Source organism: Candida pseudojiufengensis (assembly GCF_024610245.1).
Source record: "Candida pseudojiufengensis strain CBS 10847 chromosome Unknown scaffold7, whole genome shotgun sequence".
Taxonomy (NCBI): domain Eukaryota; kingdom Fungi; phylum Ascomycota; class Pichiomycetes; order Serinales; family Debaryomycetaceae; genus Lodderomyces; species Lodderomyces pseudojiufengensis.
This window is the reverse complement of record NW_026261527.1, coordinates 176,062-193,113: the sequence shown is the minus strand read 5'-3', so window position 1 is coordinate 193,113 and position 17,052 is coordinate 176,062. Positions and strand designations below refer to the sequence as shown.

The 17,052-nt window shown below is 27.0% G+C and overlaps 7 protein-coding genes across 7 annotated transcripts; 6 read left to right on the top strand and 1 right to left on the bottom strand. All coding sequences in view use genetic code 12, as the record gives it.

Moving 5' to 3' along the window:
- Positions 1-779: 779 nt before the first annotated feature.
- Positions 780-3,428, top strand: KGF55_002067 (uncharacterized protein; the record flags this gene model as incomplete). The annotated part of the gene is made up of 1 exon (XM_051756710.1): positions 780-3,428. The coding sequence occupies one exon, from the start codon at positions 780-782 to the stop codon at positions 3,426-3,428; it is 2,649 nt and encodes an 882-aa protein (XP_051615055.1).
- Positions 3,429-5,057: 1,629 nt separating this feature from the next.
- CST20 (mitogen-activated protein kinase kinase kinase kinase) lies at positions 5,058-8,807 on the top strand (the record flags this gene model as incomplete). The annotated part of the gene is made up of 1 exon (XM_051756708.1): positions 5,058-8,807. The coding sequence occupies one exon, from the start codon at positions 5,058-5,060 to the stop codon at positions 8,805-8,807; it is 3,750 nt and encodes a 1,249-aa protein (XP_051615054.1).
- Positions 8,808-9,130: 323 nt separating this feature from the next.
- Positions 9,131-11,443, top strand: THS1 (threonine--tRNA ligase; the record flags this gene model as incomplete). The annotated part of the gene is made up of 1 exon (XM_051756707.1): positions 9,131-11,443. One exon carries the CDS (start codon positions 9,131-9,133, stop codon positions 11,441-11,443), a length of 2,313 nt encoding a protein of 770 aa, XP_051615053.1.
- A 470-nt stretch (positions 11,444-11,913) lies between these two features.
- On the top strand, positions 11,914-12,546 carry KGF55_002064 (uncharacterized protein; the record flags this gene model as incomplete). Its single annotated transcript, XM_051756706.1, has 1 exon — positions 11,914-12,546. The coding sequence occupies one exon, from the start codon at positions 11,914-11,916 to the stop codon at positions 12,544-12,546; it is 633 nt and encodes a 210-aa protein (XP_051615052.1).
- Positions 12,547-12,724: 178 nt separating this feature from the next.
- KGF55_002063 (uncharacterized protein) lies at positions 12,725-13,483 on the top strand (the record flags this gene model as incomplete). Its single annotated transcript, XM_051756705.1, has 1 exon — positions 12,725-13,483. The coding sequence occupies one exon, from the start codon at positions 12,725-12,727 to the stop codon at positions 13,481-13,483; it is 759 nt and encodes a 252-aa protein (XP_051615051.1).
- Positions 13,484-13,553: 70 nt separating this feature from the next.
- On the bottom strand, positions 13,554-14,348 carry KGF55_002062 (serine/threonine protein kinase; the record flags this gene model as incomplete). Its single annotated transcript, XM_051756704.1, has 1 exon — positions 13,554-14,348. One exon carries the CDS (start codon positions 14,346-14,348, stop codon positions 13,554-13,556), a length of 795 nt encoding a protein of 264 aa, XP_051615050.1.
- A 253-nt stretch (positions 14,349-14,601) lies between these two features.
- On the top strand, positions 14,602-16,563 carry SNF1 (AMP-activated serine/threonine-protein kinase catalytic subunit; the record flags this gene model as incomplete). Its single annotated transcript, XM_051756703.1, has 1 exon — positions 14,602-16,563. One exon carries the CDS (start codon positions 14,602-14,604, stop codon positions 16,561-16,563), a length of 1,962 nt encoding a protein of 653 aa, XP_051615049.1.
- Between the last annotated feature and the right edge of the window lie 489 nt (positions 16,564-17,052).

Below are 17,052 nucleotides of genomic sequence, written 5' to 3'. Positions count from 1 at the left end.
TTTTGTGTATATTGAAATTATAATAATTGCTACTTGATTTAACCAAATTGTATGAAGGCTCGTGAATAAGAGGAAGGTTAATAATAATACAGTGACACTGATGTATTACTCAAACCAATGTTCAAAATTTGTATGTTGATCGGTTTGACCAAAAGTAGTGATTATGCAATATTACTTGATAAGATAAAAGAAAATTAGATTAGACTCACACGATCAATATTAAAATTTATTAATGAAATTTGTATTTCACAAAACATGCAATTATAGCCTTCACTCTACTAACTTATAGTAATCAAACCAAATAAAGAAGGGCTCATTTAATAACAGAAAAAGACGTTGTATAAAACTAGCCCCGAACCATTTAACTGATAATAGTTGCTTTTAGGTTTTACGATGCCGCACTTACTACCAAATTAGTTTTGATCAGAATAAATTGATTTTGTGATAGTTTCAACGGTATCAAATTAGTGTTTAATTAAAAAACACATATGAAACATTTATGAAACATTTATGAAATTTTTAATTTAATTCAACAAATTAGATTCAAAATAGTATATAAATTAGCATTAATGAGTCAATAATTCTTTTCAACAAAAGTCTGTCTCAACCAACTTCAGTCAAGGATATTAAAGTTAAATCAACTAAAGTTCAATAAAAAACCTTAATCTCAACAACTTTAATACAATCACCATTGAATGATTTAGATTAACAATAAAATTACAATTATAAAGTCCAATTCACAGTTTCTCATTAAATAAGCGCTCAAATATTCAAAGCCAATGCCAACCATTCACCAATTCACTAATACATCAAGCTTATCACAATCTTCAAATCAAGATGAACACATCAAGAAATTCGATCAAAATTCGTTACAAAATTTACAACTGGAAATTAACTTATTAAAAAAGTTTGAATCAATACCATCTCAAAATACAACTTATGAAGGAATAGGTTATATAAAATCATCAAATTATTATATAATATCAAATAAAGAAATTTTAATAAATTTAAAATCAACATTAAAGAACTTGGATTTTAACAAAATTGATTTAATTGGATTAACAAATTTTTATAATGATTCAATAGTCTATTATTTATCATCAATTTTAAATGTTTCAATTACCGAAATTTTAAATTCATTAAATTATATATCTCCAAAACAATTAATTATTTTAAATTTAATTAGTAATGGTAATAATGAATTAAATTTTAATTATAATAATATTTTAAATTTTCAAAAATTTAATGGTTTAAAAGGTATGACAAAAGAAATTTATCAACAATTAAAATGTTTAGTTAGATTTGATGAAGGTTTATTAATTATTGTTTTATGTTTATTTACTAATTGGAAAGATGAAAATTCATTATATCAAGTTATTATTGAAAATGAGATTTATGATCTTCAAGATAATCAAAATGTTATAGAAAATGGTGATGTGAAAAAAAATGACAATTTAAAGAAAGAGAATGAAAATTGTGAATTTGATTGTATTAATTTACTTAAAAAATTGAATATTACTTGTACTGATCATTTACAATGTCCATTATTTATACCAATTGATAAATTTGAAGTAAATGATGCTGAGGAGAATGAGGAGAAAACAATAATTGAGGAGACAAATGAGGATAAAAATGAGGATAAATCAATAATTAATACTGAAGAAACTGAGGATAAAACATTAACTCTAGAAGATGTAAGCTCAGATCAAGTTAAAAATGGAATTAAAATTCAAAATAAATTGGAATCAACACCAGCAGTTTCTAATCAATCAAATAATGAAACCAATGGAAATGGACTTAATAACAATAAATCTAGTAAAACATCTTCCTCAACAGATGAAGAAAATAATGAAAATAATTCATCAGAAGATTTGTCAGATTCAGATCATGAATATTTTAATTTATTAGATTCATTAGCTGATTTATTCCCCAAATTCTCAAAATCAGAATTAAAAATAAGATTAAATTCAACTAAAAATTTTGATGAATTAATTGAAGAATTATTTATTGAAACTGAATCTAGAGATATTTTAGAAGAAGAAGAAGAAGAGCAAGAAGAACAACAACAACAACAACAAGAAGAAGAGACTATCAAATCAAATCAATCATCAAAAGAATCATTAATAATTAATCCAGGAGATTCATTATCTAAAGATGTTTATTTTTTAAAAGAATTATTTCCACAAATTGAATTAAAGATTATAGATTTTGTATTAAAACAAAATAATGGAGATATTAATGAAACTTCAAATTCTTTATTAACTAATCCAAATCCAAATATTGATGAAACAATTGAGGATCAACAACAAGTTCAAAATAAACGACAAGATCAAAATCAAACTCAAAATCAAAATCAATGGTTTCAAGTTTCAAATTTAGTTGATCGTATTAAAAAAATTTTAAATATAGAAACTAATATAAGTAATAATGAAAATAATGATGAAAATAAAGATCCAGATACAGAATCTTTAAAATTATATTTAAATGAAGAAGATATTATTCATCATATTAGAAAATCTCAAAATGTTTATTATGATGCATTAATTGGTATAATTAATGAATGTCAACCAAAAATTAAAAAATCAATTCAAATAGTTCCGAAATCTAATGGTAGTAGTAGAGTTCAAAGAGGTGGGATTTCAAGAACTTTAAATTCCAAAATAAAACCTTCAACTACAACAACAACAAAATTAGTTTCATCAACTTATAAATATAATCCAAATTTACCCGAAGTTTTAGATTTATGGCATATTTATTCAACAAATAAATCATTACAATTTTTAAATAAGGAATTTTTAATAAAAGCATTAGAATTTTTTCAAGGAAATTGTGAAAAAGTTATTGAATTAGCTTTTGAATTAAATGAAAATAAACCAGATTCTTTAAGTTCTGCATTTAAAAAGAATGGGAAATCTAAAGTTACAAAATCTATTCCAATTATACCTAATACTACTATGTCATTTACTCCATATGTTGAAAATTCAAATAATTCCTTAAATCAAAATTTTGAAAAGTATAATACTAAAAGAAGAAGATCATCTGGATCAAATTCACAATTATCATCAACAACATCAACTTCAACATCATCATTAAATTCAATACAATTAGAAAGGTATAACAATTATCTACAAAATTCAGAATTAGATTTACATAGATTAACATCAATAGAATCATTACAATTAATAAAATTTACTTTAAAAAATTGGTGGTCAACTGAGTTGAAGCTTCGAATAGAAGATGGTAAATTAAATAAATATGGTTCAATTATAAAATTTATTGATCCTTTATTAATTATAACTGGTAGAGGTATACATTCAATAAATGGTCAAAGTATTATTAGAAAATTTGTTAAAGATTATTTATTTAAAAATAAATTTATATTTGATGAAGAATTAGGTATATTTTTTGTAAAAGGTAAAAAGAGTTAAAGTTGACTTTAACATAATGTTAGTTAGCTAGATAATAGAAGTACATATCATTCCTGTAAAGCATGAGTCGTTTTATAAAAAAATTTAATTCAATTGATGGTTTAGCATATGCTATTATATTTGAAAATTTACTCTTCGTTTGTTGGTAAATCATGTGATCGATTAGTTACGTAAATACGAATTTTTATACGAAGATATAAATTACCTGCATAATAACATCAACGGTTTTAAGATTATTCTTGTGTTGGACTCGACACAATACTTCCTCTTATTTTTTGATTTTTCCCGACCTAATGATTCAAAACGTTGAAAAAGATTTACAATGTTTTTAATTTTTTATAACGAGGACCAAATTTTTAGACAATTGGGTGTGAAATGAAACGAGGATAACGATTACAGATCCTTAATAAAAAGTAATTAAACCCTGGAACAAGAAAAAAAAAGGACCTGATTAAATTTAACTGCCCTTAGACTGGTCAATTATTTTTGTACTAAATTGAGCCGTATCTACTTTTGTACACTTGTGCTTTCTTAGTTTCAAATTTAAACGACTTCATAATATATGCCGTTCAATTAACATTATCAAATAGTACTTAGGCTAATTCAAATTGTTCAAATGCTAAGAAAAGCTTGATAATAAAACTGAAAATGGACATCTTTTTCAACTGATTATACTTTTTCAAAATCCTGGTAGTGTTAATTTGTAAAAAAATTTATTATGTAGGTATGGATCTGTAAAGAAATTTAGTATGTAGGTATGGATGTGCTTCTACTATAAAGTTTATTTCGTCTAGTATTTGTATTAAAATAATTTCAAAATGAAGGGTTAACTTGAATAATATGGTTCTATAATTATTACTATCAATTTAAAAACGAAACAAAAGCTCATTCAATGAACTGATAGAAGATGATTAGCATAGTGTATCTATATACGGTTGCTATTGTGTCAATCTACCCTTATTGCACTGGCTTTATTAACATGGTTATGTATTATTGTACTCTACGTATTAAAATAATAAATTAAAGGATTCAATTTTTCAGTTTTGTTCAACAATTTTTTTAATTTGAATTTTTTTTTTTTTTCAAATTTAATTGAACGAGTTTCAAAATTTTACCATCAGTAAAAGCACCTTTCTTGAACAACAAGTTTGATGTGAGAGTGGTATGTAGACAGATATTGATGGAATACACGTAAAATACTCAATGTTTTAAAGAACAATTTATATTCTGTAGATTAACGATATAACTAAATAATAATATTTAATTATTATGAATCTCTCTTTCTCTCTTTTTTTTTGATAATAAAATTAAATTTAAATTAATTATTAAAACATCAACAATATTAAAATATACATACAAAACTTCAACTCAATTTAAATTATCCATACTTTAACACATATCCACATACGACTTATCAGATAGATCTACACTTGTTAGATATCACATTACATACTAATAAAACCTTACAATCATCCATCAACACTAATTTCAGAATTTCCTGGGGTATCATAATATTAATTAAAAAAAATTATTTATAAAATATCATAAACCCACACGTTACAAATTTTTCAAAACCTATTCAATAAAGACTTTTTCACACTCATTCACCATATATTCAACTAAATCAGTATGAGCTCACAAAATGATGAAGACATAAGTCTACATCATCAATCTGAACTACAAAATAATTCAAAATTTAATCAATCACATGTATCTGATAATAATAATTTAAAAGAAACAGATAATTCAAATATCAATTCAAAACTAGAACAATTAAACTTACAACCACCTGAAAATAATACAATATCGTCCAATAATGGTTCTTCTTTAAGTTTAGGATCTCCTATGCAAGAAAAAAAATCACAATTTACATCTAATAATCAAAACGAATCTTATGAACAAAATGGACATCATGACGATTCCATAGCTTCACATTCAAGTTTGAAAACAAAAGATTCAGAATCAAAACAAAGAATAGAGGAAGAATCAATACCAAAAGAAGATAGTATAAATGAAATAAATCAAGGTATGCCACCTCGAATGCCAGGTACTTTTAATGTTAATGCATTAAAAACTGGAGATGATGAAAATGAAGAAGAACAATATAATCAATTAAGACAAACTATAAATAAAAATGAAAGTAAAGATTCTTTTAGTCCTGGAACTTTTGAAAGTCCTGCTCAAAACTCAACAAATGATCAAATATTAAGTAATAATTCACCACCTGTTATATTAGAGGAAGTTAATGATGAGAAAACTCATGATAATACCATAATTCTGAATGAATCAAGTTCCAAAATTTATGAACAACTGGAGAATAGCCCTCATGATCATGATCAAAATGAGAGTGCTAACACTACTACTCATGAATCATCAGCTATACTGTCATCTTCAAATATCAATAATATACAAGATGAACCTCAATCACGTCAGCTGACAACTTCAAGTAATATTTTCAATCAAAATCATCAAATACCTTCAAATCCAAATTCAACTAGATTTTCAAATATTTCAAATTTTAAATCCACTTTAGATCCAGGAAAACCAGAGAATAATATCTTAACTCAATCACCAGTTGATATAAATAATTATTTAACAAATAATGATATTAATGAAGATGATTCCTCTTCACTTAATTCAAATTCTAAAAATCCTTTGAAAAATGATTTATTACAAAAAATTCCTACAATTGATGATGAAAATATTGATGAAAACTCATCACCAGTGCAAACACTATCTAAACCTAAAGTTGAAACTAAATCAAATTCAACTGAAACCCCGAAACAACAATATTATCAAACTCCATCTGTAGGTCCAGAAGAAGAAGAGCAGCGACCAGCATCTAGTAGAAATGTTTCCTCAACATCAACAGTAGTTAGAACTCCTAAAACTATAAATCCAAATCAGACAAATACTACTTCAGCTCATAATCAAACAGCGGCTGTAACACCACTTCAACAATCTTCACAAAAATTTTATCTGAATAATACTCCATCTTCATCTTCCATCAACAATCATACTCAAAGTACAATAAGTACATCATCACCAAGAGATAATTTATCAATTGGATTAAATCAATCTAATAATTCTCCAAAGAATGGTAAGAAGAGGAAAAGTGGGTACAAAGTAAGAGAAGTTTTCCTGTCAATGTTTAGTAGTAAACATAAACAACAACCAATGGGATCTCAATCACCTGAGTTGAATATGAAAATAAGTACACCTTTTAATGCTAAACATGTAGCTCATGTTGGAGTAGATGATAATGGTTCATATACTGGTTTACCAGTTGAATGGGAAAGATTATTAGCAGCAAGTGGTATATCAAAAAGAGAACAACAACAACACCCTCAAGCTGTTATGGATATAGTTGCATTTTATCAAGATACTAATGAAAATCCAGATGATCATGCATTTAAAAAATTTCAATTTGATAATCATAATAAAAGTAATTCAAGTTGGTTAGGAAGTGATACTCCTCCTGCTACACCTGGTGGCGGTTCATCGTCATCACAACAAACACCTCCAACTTCATATTTTGAAAAACAACAATTGAATGGTCCACCATTAAAAGCTCCTCCTCCACCTCCATCTCCGCAACAACAACAACAACAACAACAACAAACAAACGAATCAAACAATCATATTCAACAAGTTCCTAAAACACCAGGAGGAACACAGGAACATCAATTTATCCCAAGCAGACCTGCTCCAAAACCACCTTCAACTCCAGCATCATCTACTAGTGTAAACAGAACACCTTCTTCTCAAAAAAGTAATCAAAGACAACTTGATAATACAAGTGAAAAATCACCAAATAAATTCAAAACTCGTTCATTATCATCAAAATCAATTAAATCAATGAGATTTGGCAAAAACAATAATAATGATGGTTCATTTACAAATATAGCTCCACCTCCACCACCTCCTCCAATTTCTTCAAATATACCTAAATCAAAATCTCATTCAGCTTCATTATCTAACAAAATTAAACCTGATGTTTCTGGTTCAACAACTGCTCCGATTGCATCATCAGCTAAATTTGAAAATAACCAAAACAACAACAATAACAATGTATTACCAAAACAAAGATTCGAAAAAGATTTTACAACTCATAGAGCTCCTCCACCTCCACCTGTTCCTCAACATCAAGATTTAAATTCAAAAACTAATTCTCAAAATGCATTAGCTGATGTGACTACATCTTCAAATGTTCAAGAAGTTCAACATAATAAATATCAAGAAGCTCAACAAAGATTAAGAGAACAAAAAGCAAAAGAATTGGAAAAAATTCAAAGACAACAACAAGCTAAAAAATTAGAACAACAACAATTAAAAGAGCAAAACGAACAACAACAACAACAGAGCCAACAACCTCCAGTTCCAATCCCATCTAATAAAAAATTATCATCATCATCAAATGGACCGGTAAGAGATGCAAAACAAGCAGCATTAATAGCTCAAAAAAAGAGAGAAGAAAAGAAAAGAAAAAATCAACAAATTATTGCAAAATTACAAAGTATATGTACAAAGGGAGATCCAAATGAATTATATGTTGATTTAATTAAAATTGGACAAGGAGCATCAGGTGGAGTATTTATAGCTCATGAAACTTCAAATTTACAAAGAACTGTTGCAATAAAACAAATGAATCTTGAACAACAACCTAAAAAGGAATTAATTATTAATGAAATTTTAGTAATGAAAGGTTCAAAACATCCAAATATTGTAAATTTCATTGATTCATATTTATTAAAAGGAGATTTATGGGTTATAATGGAATATATGGAAGGTGGATCATTAACTGAAATTGTAACTCATAGTGTTATGACAGAGGGACAAATTGGTGCAGTATGTAGAGAAACTTTAAAAGGTTTAAAATTTTTACATTCAAAAGGTGTAATACATAGAGATATAAAATCAGATAATATTTTATTAGATATTAATGGAAATATTAAAATGACAGATTTTGGATTTTGTGCACAAATTAATGATATTCATTTAAAAAGAACAACAATGGTTGGTACTCCTTATTGGATGGCTCCAGAAGTTGTTTCCCGTAAAGAATATGGTCCAAAAGTTGATATTTGGTCATTAGGTATAATGATGATTGAAATGATTGAAGGTGAACCACCATATTTAAATGAAACCCCACTTAGAGCTTTATATCTTATTGCAACTAATGGTACTCCTTCCTTAAAGGAACCTGAAGCTTTAAGTTATGATATTAGAAAATTTTTAAGTTGGTGTTTACAAGTTGATTTTAATAGAAGAGCTAATGCTGATGAATTATTACATGATAAATTTATTTTAGAAAGTGATGATGTTGAAAGTTTAAGTCCTTTGGTTAAATTAATAAATGTACAAAAAGAAAGTTCATAAATGTGATGGTATTGTTGATTTACTTCTTTAGTTTTTAGTTCATCTTTTGTTTGATTAAATATATGTTTATAACTATTATCGTTAGATTACGAGATGCTATCACGTTCTTGTATTAGTCATAGAATCTATTAGTTCATCTATTCCATTATTCTCATAATCTCGTACTAATATTCAGAAAGTGACACAAAAAGCGACAATGAAACAAAACAATTTTTCAAATTTTTTTTGAGTCAAGATAGAAAAACGTATCCTCTTTGAACAAACTAGAACTATCAACTACCTTCACACATTCGTTTTCTTTCGTTTCAGTTAATTGAAAAAAAATGTCGGGTGTAGCTGAACAAGTGGACAAGTTATCCGTTGAAGATAACAAACCTATACAACAAGAGCCAATTAAATCTAAAGATCAAGTATCGAATTCAAATTCTAAAGAACAATCTAAAGATCAAGAACCAAAAGAGCAAAAACAACCAAGCGAACAAAATAAATCAAATGAACAAAAACAACCAAAGGAAACAAAACAAAAACAAGGAGGTACAAGAAAGGAGAAAAAAGCAGCCAATGCATCAGGAACAAATTCATCATTATATTTAGATCCACAACCTGCATTTTTAGAAGAAAGAATTAAATTATTTGATGAATTAAAATTAAAATATGATGAAATAATAGCTCAAAAACCAAGAACTAAAATACAAATTAAATTAAAAGATGGTACAATAAAAGAAGGTATATCTTTTGAAACTTCACCATTAGATATTGCTAATTCAATTGGGAAATCATTTGCTGAGAGACAAGTTATTTCAAAAGTTAATGGACAATTATGGGATATGCCTAGACCTTTTGAAGATCAAGAAGAAGTTTTATTAGAATTTTTAGATTTTGATCATCCCGAAGGTAAAGCAGTATTTTGGCATTCTTCAGCTCATATTTTAGGGGAATCTTGTGAATGTCATTATGGTTGTCATTTATCTCATGGACCACCAACAGATGATGGATTTTTTTATGATATGTCTATAAATGATGGAACTCAATTTGTTGTTGAAGGTGATTATTCAAGTTTAGAAACAATTGCAACAAAAGCAATAAAAGAAAAACAAAAATTTGAAAGATTAGAAATGACAAAAGAAGATTTATTAAAAATGTTTAAATATAATAAATATAAAGTTCAATTCATTTCAGATAAAATTCCAGATGGTACTTCAACTACAGTATATAGATGTGGTCCATTAATTGATTTATGTGTTGGACCACATATTCCTCATTCTGGAAGAATTAAAGCTTTCAAAGTTTTAAAAAATTCAAGTTCTTATTTTTTAGGTGATGCAAAAAATGATTCATTACAAAGAATATATGGTGTTTCTTTCCCAGATAAGAAGTTAATGACTGAACATTTACAATTCTTAAAAGAAGCAGCAGAAAGAGATCATAGAAAAATTGGTAAGGAGCAAGAATTATTCTTTTTCAGTGATATGTCACCTGGTTCAGCTATGTGGTTGCCTCATGGTACAAGAATCTATAATACCTTAGTTGATACTTTAAGATATGAATATAGAAGAAGAGGTTATGAAGAAGTCATTACTCCTAACATGTATTCAACTAAATTATGGGAAACTTCTGGTCATTGGCAAAATTATAGTGAAAACATGTTTTCTTTTGAAGTAGAGAAAGAAACCTACGGATTGAAGCCTATGAATTGCCCTGGTCATTGCGTGATGTTCAAGTCAAGAGAACGTTCCTATAGAGAGTTACCTTGGAGAGTTGCTGATTTTGGAGTTATTCATCGAAATGAATTTTCAGGTGCGTTATCTGGTTTAACAAGAGTGCGCAGATTTCAACAAGATGACGCGCATATTTTTTGTACTCCAGAACAAATTGGTAGTGAAATTGCAGGAGTTTTTGATTTATTAAAAAAAATGTATGGTATATTTGGATTTGAATTTAAAATGGAATTATCAACAAGACCTGAAAAATATGTTGGTGATTTAAATACTTGGAATTCGGCTGAATCTAAATTAGCAAATGCATTAGATGAATTTTTAGGTAAAGATAAATGGGAATTAAATCCTGGTGATGGAGCATTTTATGGTCCAAAAATTGATATTATGATAAGTGATGCATTAAAAAGGTGGTTTCAATGTGCTACTATTCAATTAGATTTTCAATTACCTTCTAGATTTGAATTAGAATTTAAAACTTCAGAAGAAGGTAATGCAAGACCAGTTATGATTCATAGAGCAATATTAGGATCGGTTGAAAGAATGACAGCTATTTTAACAGAACATTATAAAGGTAAATGGCCATTTTGGTTATCACCAAGACAAATTTTAATTGTACCAGTTGGACCAAAATTTTATGAATATGGAGAAAAATTAAAAAAAATATTTAATGATGAAGAATTTTATTGTGATATTGATATAAGTGGTAATACTTTACCAAAAAAAGTAAGAACTGGTCAAATGTTTAAATATAATTTTATTTTTATTGTTGGTCAAGAAGAACAAGATAATTATGGTGTTAATGTTAGAAATAGAGATATACCAGAAGAACAAGGTAAAAATGCTATGATTAATGTTGATGAAGTTATAAAACTGTTGAAACAATTAAAAGATGATAAAAGAGCTGATAATAAATTGTAAATAAATTGTAATTAGATAGTTAAATCATATGATTATACAGATTTGAAATATAATATCATGCGTACAGCCGCTTTGTAGAGTTCTTTATATACATATAGGTTAGACAAATTTAATAACCCTGTTGTTAGTACAAGTATATTGAATTAAATTGATAGAACTATTTAGAAATCATGGAAATATGAAATCTCGATTTTGTACTCTTTTTAAAATGTATGCAGCAATTAACTTAAATATATACCGATCCATTACGTAATCAGTCAATGATGAATCGGATTAGATTAATTTAGAGTCAATAAGAAGGTTAATAGAATGTTTTAAGTTTATACGTACAATTGTTTCGTCATTCATATATATATAGTCAAATCACCAGATATCAATTGACCTACTCAGTTTTTTTTACTAACGTACTAACCAAATTTATAAATCAATTACAAATTTATCAATCAATAACCAATTCAAATATTACAAAAATGGCTACTTCAAATCCTTTAAAAAATATATTAACTCCTGATCAATTTCAAAAATGTATTAATTTTTATGAAGCAGATCAAAGATTAGATCATAAAGATAGAGTAGATTTAGCAGTTCAATTACAAAGTATATCATTAAAATCAAATATTATAGGTTATACAACAGGTATGTTTGGATTTTTTGGTCCATCACTTTATTATAAAATTAGAAAAATCCCTCCACCAAATCCATTTTTTTTAATTCAAAATCCATTTTTATCATTTTGTATTGGATTTGGTTCATTAATTATAAGTAATCAATTATCAACAAGATATTATTATAATAAATATAAAAATAATAAACAAGATTTCCCCAATAAAAATGTTTATGATGTTTGGCAAAATATGGATTATCAAAATTTACCAATGTTTACTTTATATTATACTAGAACAAGTTTAAATCCAATGTTTATAATAAGAGATCCAAGAACTTGTTCAAATGAAGCTGAAATTGATAAAGATCAACATAATTTTGTTAACTCTATTGGTTTAGGTAAATCTGATAATCAAGGTGGTAAACATGATTTAGGTGTTTGGGATAGAGTTAAATTACATCATGGATTTGATGTTAATACTCCAAAAGCAAATTCATAATTGTAACAATTCTATTGAGTAGATTAAATAATGAATTTTAAAATTGAAGATTAAGTATTTATTTTTGCATTAAAAAAACCTCTGTAAATAATTACCTCTTAAGAATTGTTACTTATTTTTTCAAAATAATTTATGTCACTTTCAATTGACTTTGCTTCACCATTCAATTTCATTCATAATGACTGATTCAAACCCCAATCAACCTACGCAATCACCTGACACTAGCTACTTACAAACAAAGCTATCGCCAAAACAATTTCAAGCTTCAATTGATTTTTATAATGCAGATAAAGATTTAACAGTACAAGATCGCATAAAATTAAAAGATGAATTACAATCAATACTAGTGAAGAATAATATAATTGGATATACTGGAGGTATGGTAGGACTTTTAACACCTACTATATACTATAAATTTTACAAAAAGCAAACTGTTACAAAACTGTCTTTTATTCAAAAACCATTTTTATCATTTTTTGTTGGGTTGGGAACAATGATGTTTGTAAGTTCATTAGTTACAAGAATAACTTTTAATAAAGAACTGAATAGTGGTAATTTAAATCAAGCACAATTAAATGCATGGAAACATATGGATTGGCAAAATGTTCCTGCATTTTATTTTTATTATTTAAAATCTTCAAAAGATCCAAATTTTAAATTAAAAGATCCAAGAACTATTAAAATTGATCCGAAATTAAAAAAACCTGTAGAATCAAAAGCAGATGAAGAAAAATTGGAGAATTATAATAAAATAAGTTTTAATCCTAATGTCTATAAACAAGAAAGTTGGAAAGATAATACACATGGAACTAATTTTGAAAATACTGAGAATTACGTAAATAATGGACAAGGCTCAATTGAGGATCATGAACAACTATCGCATTGGGATAAAATAAGGTTAGCTAATGGATTTGACGTAAGCGGTGATGGTAAATAGCTAATAGTATTGAGATCGGGTTCCAAAAGTTGGTAATTAGGTTTAATGCATGTACAAACAATATTATTTTTCATCCCAACATACTTCTCTTCCTACCTCTTAATCTAACATCTTCTAATCTTCGTATGGTTTCGTCATACTTCTTTTTACCAATTTTTTTGAATTCTTTCAGACTATGTACTGATTCATATCCATCCAATAACCATTGATTATATTTATCTGCAAAAACTGAATGTGTACTTGTAATAGCTCTCTCTAGAACATATAAATCAACAGCTTTATCTTCTGCTAACCCTGAAAATGTAGATAATCCAAAATCAATTAATGCTGGTTTCCAATTACCATCATTATCTGTCAATATAACATTTGAAGTTGTTAAATCTCCATGAATCATTTCATTTAAATGTAGTCTACCAATTAATTCACCTACTTTGAAACAAACATCTTTTACCTCATCACTGGTACAATCTAAATTATTTTTTTCCAAATACCATAACCAATTTTTAAAAGAACTTATATTACCATTTGGTAAATATGAACCCAAATTTTCCATCCATATTATTCCATTATTAAAATCACAAGATATTAATGATGGTGATTCAATTCCTAATTTATTTAATTTATATATAAATTTTGCTTCTCCAATTGTACGTGATTTATTAATTTGTAAATCTATTTTTGGATGTCTATAAGGTTTTGAAGGTCTAAATTTTATTATAAAATTTTGATGATTTTTTAAATTTGGGTGGTGTGAATATGGATGAGTTTTAGTTTGAAAAACTAATGCTTCTGCTCCTTGTGATATTAGTTTTAAATCTATATTGGGTAGATGTTTTTGTGCTTGTAATATGATCTTTTCTGTCATTATGACTTGGATAGGTCTATTTCTTTAATTCTATGATGCATTTATACCTATTAAACTATGTCCCATTTGGTACGGTAAGTATTGATTAAAATTATGTTACACAAAGCATGATTCATATTGGTCTTACTTTTTTTTTTTTACCAACGAATTTTACTTAATCTAATCCTTATTATTATATCACCTTAAAGGAGGACTATTACACTTAAAATTGACAATCACTATTGTTTAATCCCACATTTATATATAAAGTACCATGTCTGATTCACAAGATATACTGATGGATCATGGATCTTCGGAGAATGATCAAAATCAACAATCTAATCAGCAGCAACAACATTCTCAACAACAATCTCAACAACATCCATCACAACAGATTCAAACACAGCAAACACAACAGCAACAACAAGATTCACATCATCATCATCACCATCATGGACATCATCATTCTGATAAACAACCAATACCAATTGATCCCAATGTAAATCCAGAAAATAGAATTGGAAAATATCAAGTACTAAAAACTTTAGGAGAAGGTTCATTTGGTAAAGTTAAATTAGCACAACATTTAGCAACAGGACAAAGAGTTGCATTAAAAATTATAAATCGTAAAACTTTAGCAAAATCAGATATGCAAGGTAGAGTTGAAAGAGAAATTTCATATTTAAGATTATTAAGACATCCTCATATTATTAAATTATATGATGTTATAAAATCAAAAGATGATATTATAATGGTTATTGAATTTGCAGGAAAAGAATTATTTGATTATATTGTACAAACTGGTAAAATGCCAGAAGATGAAGCAAGAAGATTTTTTCAACAAATTATTGCAGCAGTTGAATATTGTCATAGACATAAAATTGTTCATAGAGATTTAAAACCTGAAAATTTATTATTAGATGATAAATTAAATGTTAAAATCGCAGATTTTGGATTATCTAATATAATGACTGATGGTAATTTTTTAAAAACAAGTTGTGGTTCACCAAATTATGCAGCTCCAGAAGTTATTTCTGGTAAATTATATGCTGGACCTGAAGTGGATGTTTGGTCTGCTGGTGTTATATTATATGTAATGTTATGTGGAAGATTACCATTTGATGATGAATTTATACCTGCTTTATTTAAAAAAATAAGTAATGGTGTTTATACTTTACCTAATTATCTAAGTGCAGGTGCTAAACATTTATTAACTAGAATGTTGGTTGTGAACCCCTTAAATAGAATAACAATTCATGAAATAATGGAAGATGAATGGTTTAAAAAGGATATGCCAGAATATTTATTACCACAACAAAAAGATAAACGTAATAAAATTGATATAGATGAAGATGTTATAAGAGCATTAAAAGTTACAATGGGTTATGATAGAGATGAAATTATAAATGTAATAGAAACAAGCAATAAGAAAAGTTCACCACAAGATCAAAGTAATGAAATTTTAGATGCTTATTTATTAATGAAAGAAAATCATTCATTAGTTAAAGATTTAAAAAAATCAAAACTGGATAATGTTGAAAGTTTCTTAAGTTCTTCTCCTCCTCCTTCTGGAGCAAATGGTGGTCATTTTACAAATCAACATTCTACAAGTACGGCACCAGGAGTACAACAATCATTAACTTATCAAACATTAGCAACTGTACCAGATTTATCACAATTACCAAATTCAACAATAGCAATATTACCTTCAAGTTTACCATCAATTCATAGAGCTTATATGAGTGAACATCAACCAAATTCACAAATACAATCACCACAACCAACAAAAAAATCTAAAACAAGATGGCATTTTGGAATAAGATCAAGATCATATCCATTAGATGTTATGGGAGAAATTTATAGAGCTTTAAAAAATCTTGGAGCAGAATGGGCTAAACCCACAGAAGAAGAATTATGGACAATAAGAGTAAGATGGAAATATGATGTTAGTAATAATCCAGAAAGTCAAGCATCATCAACAACACCAAATTTAATGAAAATGCAAATACAACTATTTCAATTAGAACCAAATAATTATTTAGTTGATTTTAAATTTGATGGATGGGAATCAGAAGATGAAAATTTAAATAAAAAAGTAAATGATCAAGAAGAACAAAATAGAATGAATCATAAACATCAAGATTTAGATGAAGTTGGCAGTTTCTCTGCTTATCCTTTTTTACATTTAGCTACTAGATTAATAATGGAATTAGCAGTAAATAGTCAAAGTGGATAATATTTTTTTTTTTTTTTATATATTTTTGTTATAATAGATAACTATACAAGTTCGACGAGTTTTTCTTACGTAGAAAATGCAATGAGTAGTTTATGATGTGACAAATGATGAACGTTGATGAAAGAATTGGCTCTTTTGATGACACAAATTTGTTACACCACTTTGTTTTGATTTAATCCAAATTAAGTTAAATTATTTTGAATTTTCAAATTTACGTAGTTTCATATTTTGTATTTTTGTGTAACTAAATGTTCATAACGACAGAAAAAAAAATTACGAAATTTGAACCAAACAGAATTATGCAAAGAAATAGTAAAGAAGTAATTTTATAATAATTATAACTTTTTCTTTTTCATGTCCTTTAACAAGTGAATAACTTACTTTAGATAGTAAAACCAGATATCGGTCTTAAAACATTCATTTGTCAACAGTTTAAATCGTACCCGCTGACATTATAAAGTCTCATTTATTAAAGACACACACTATTGT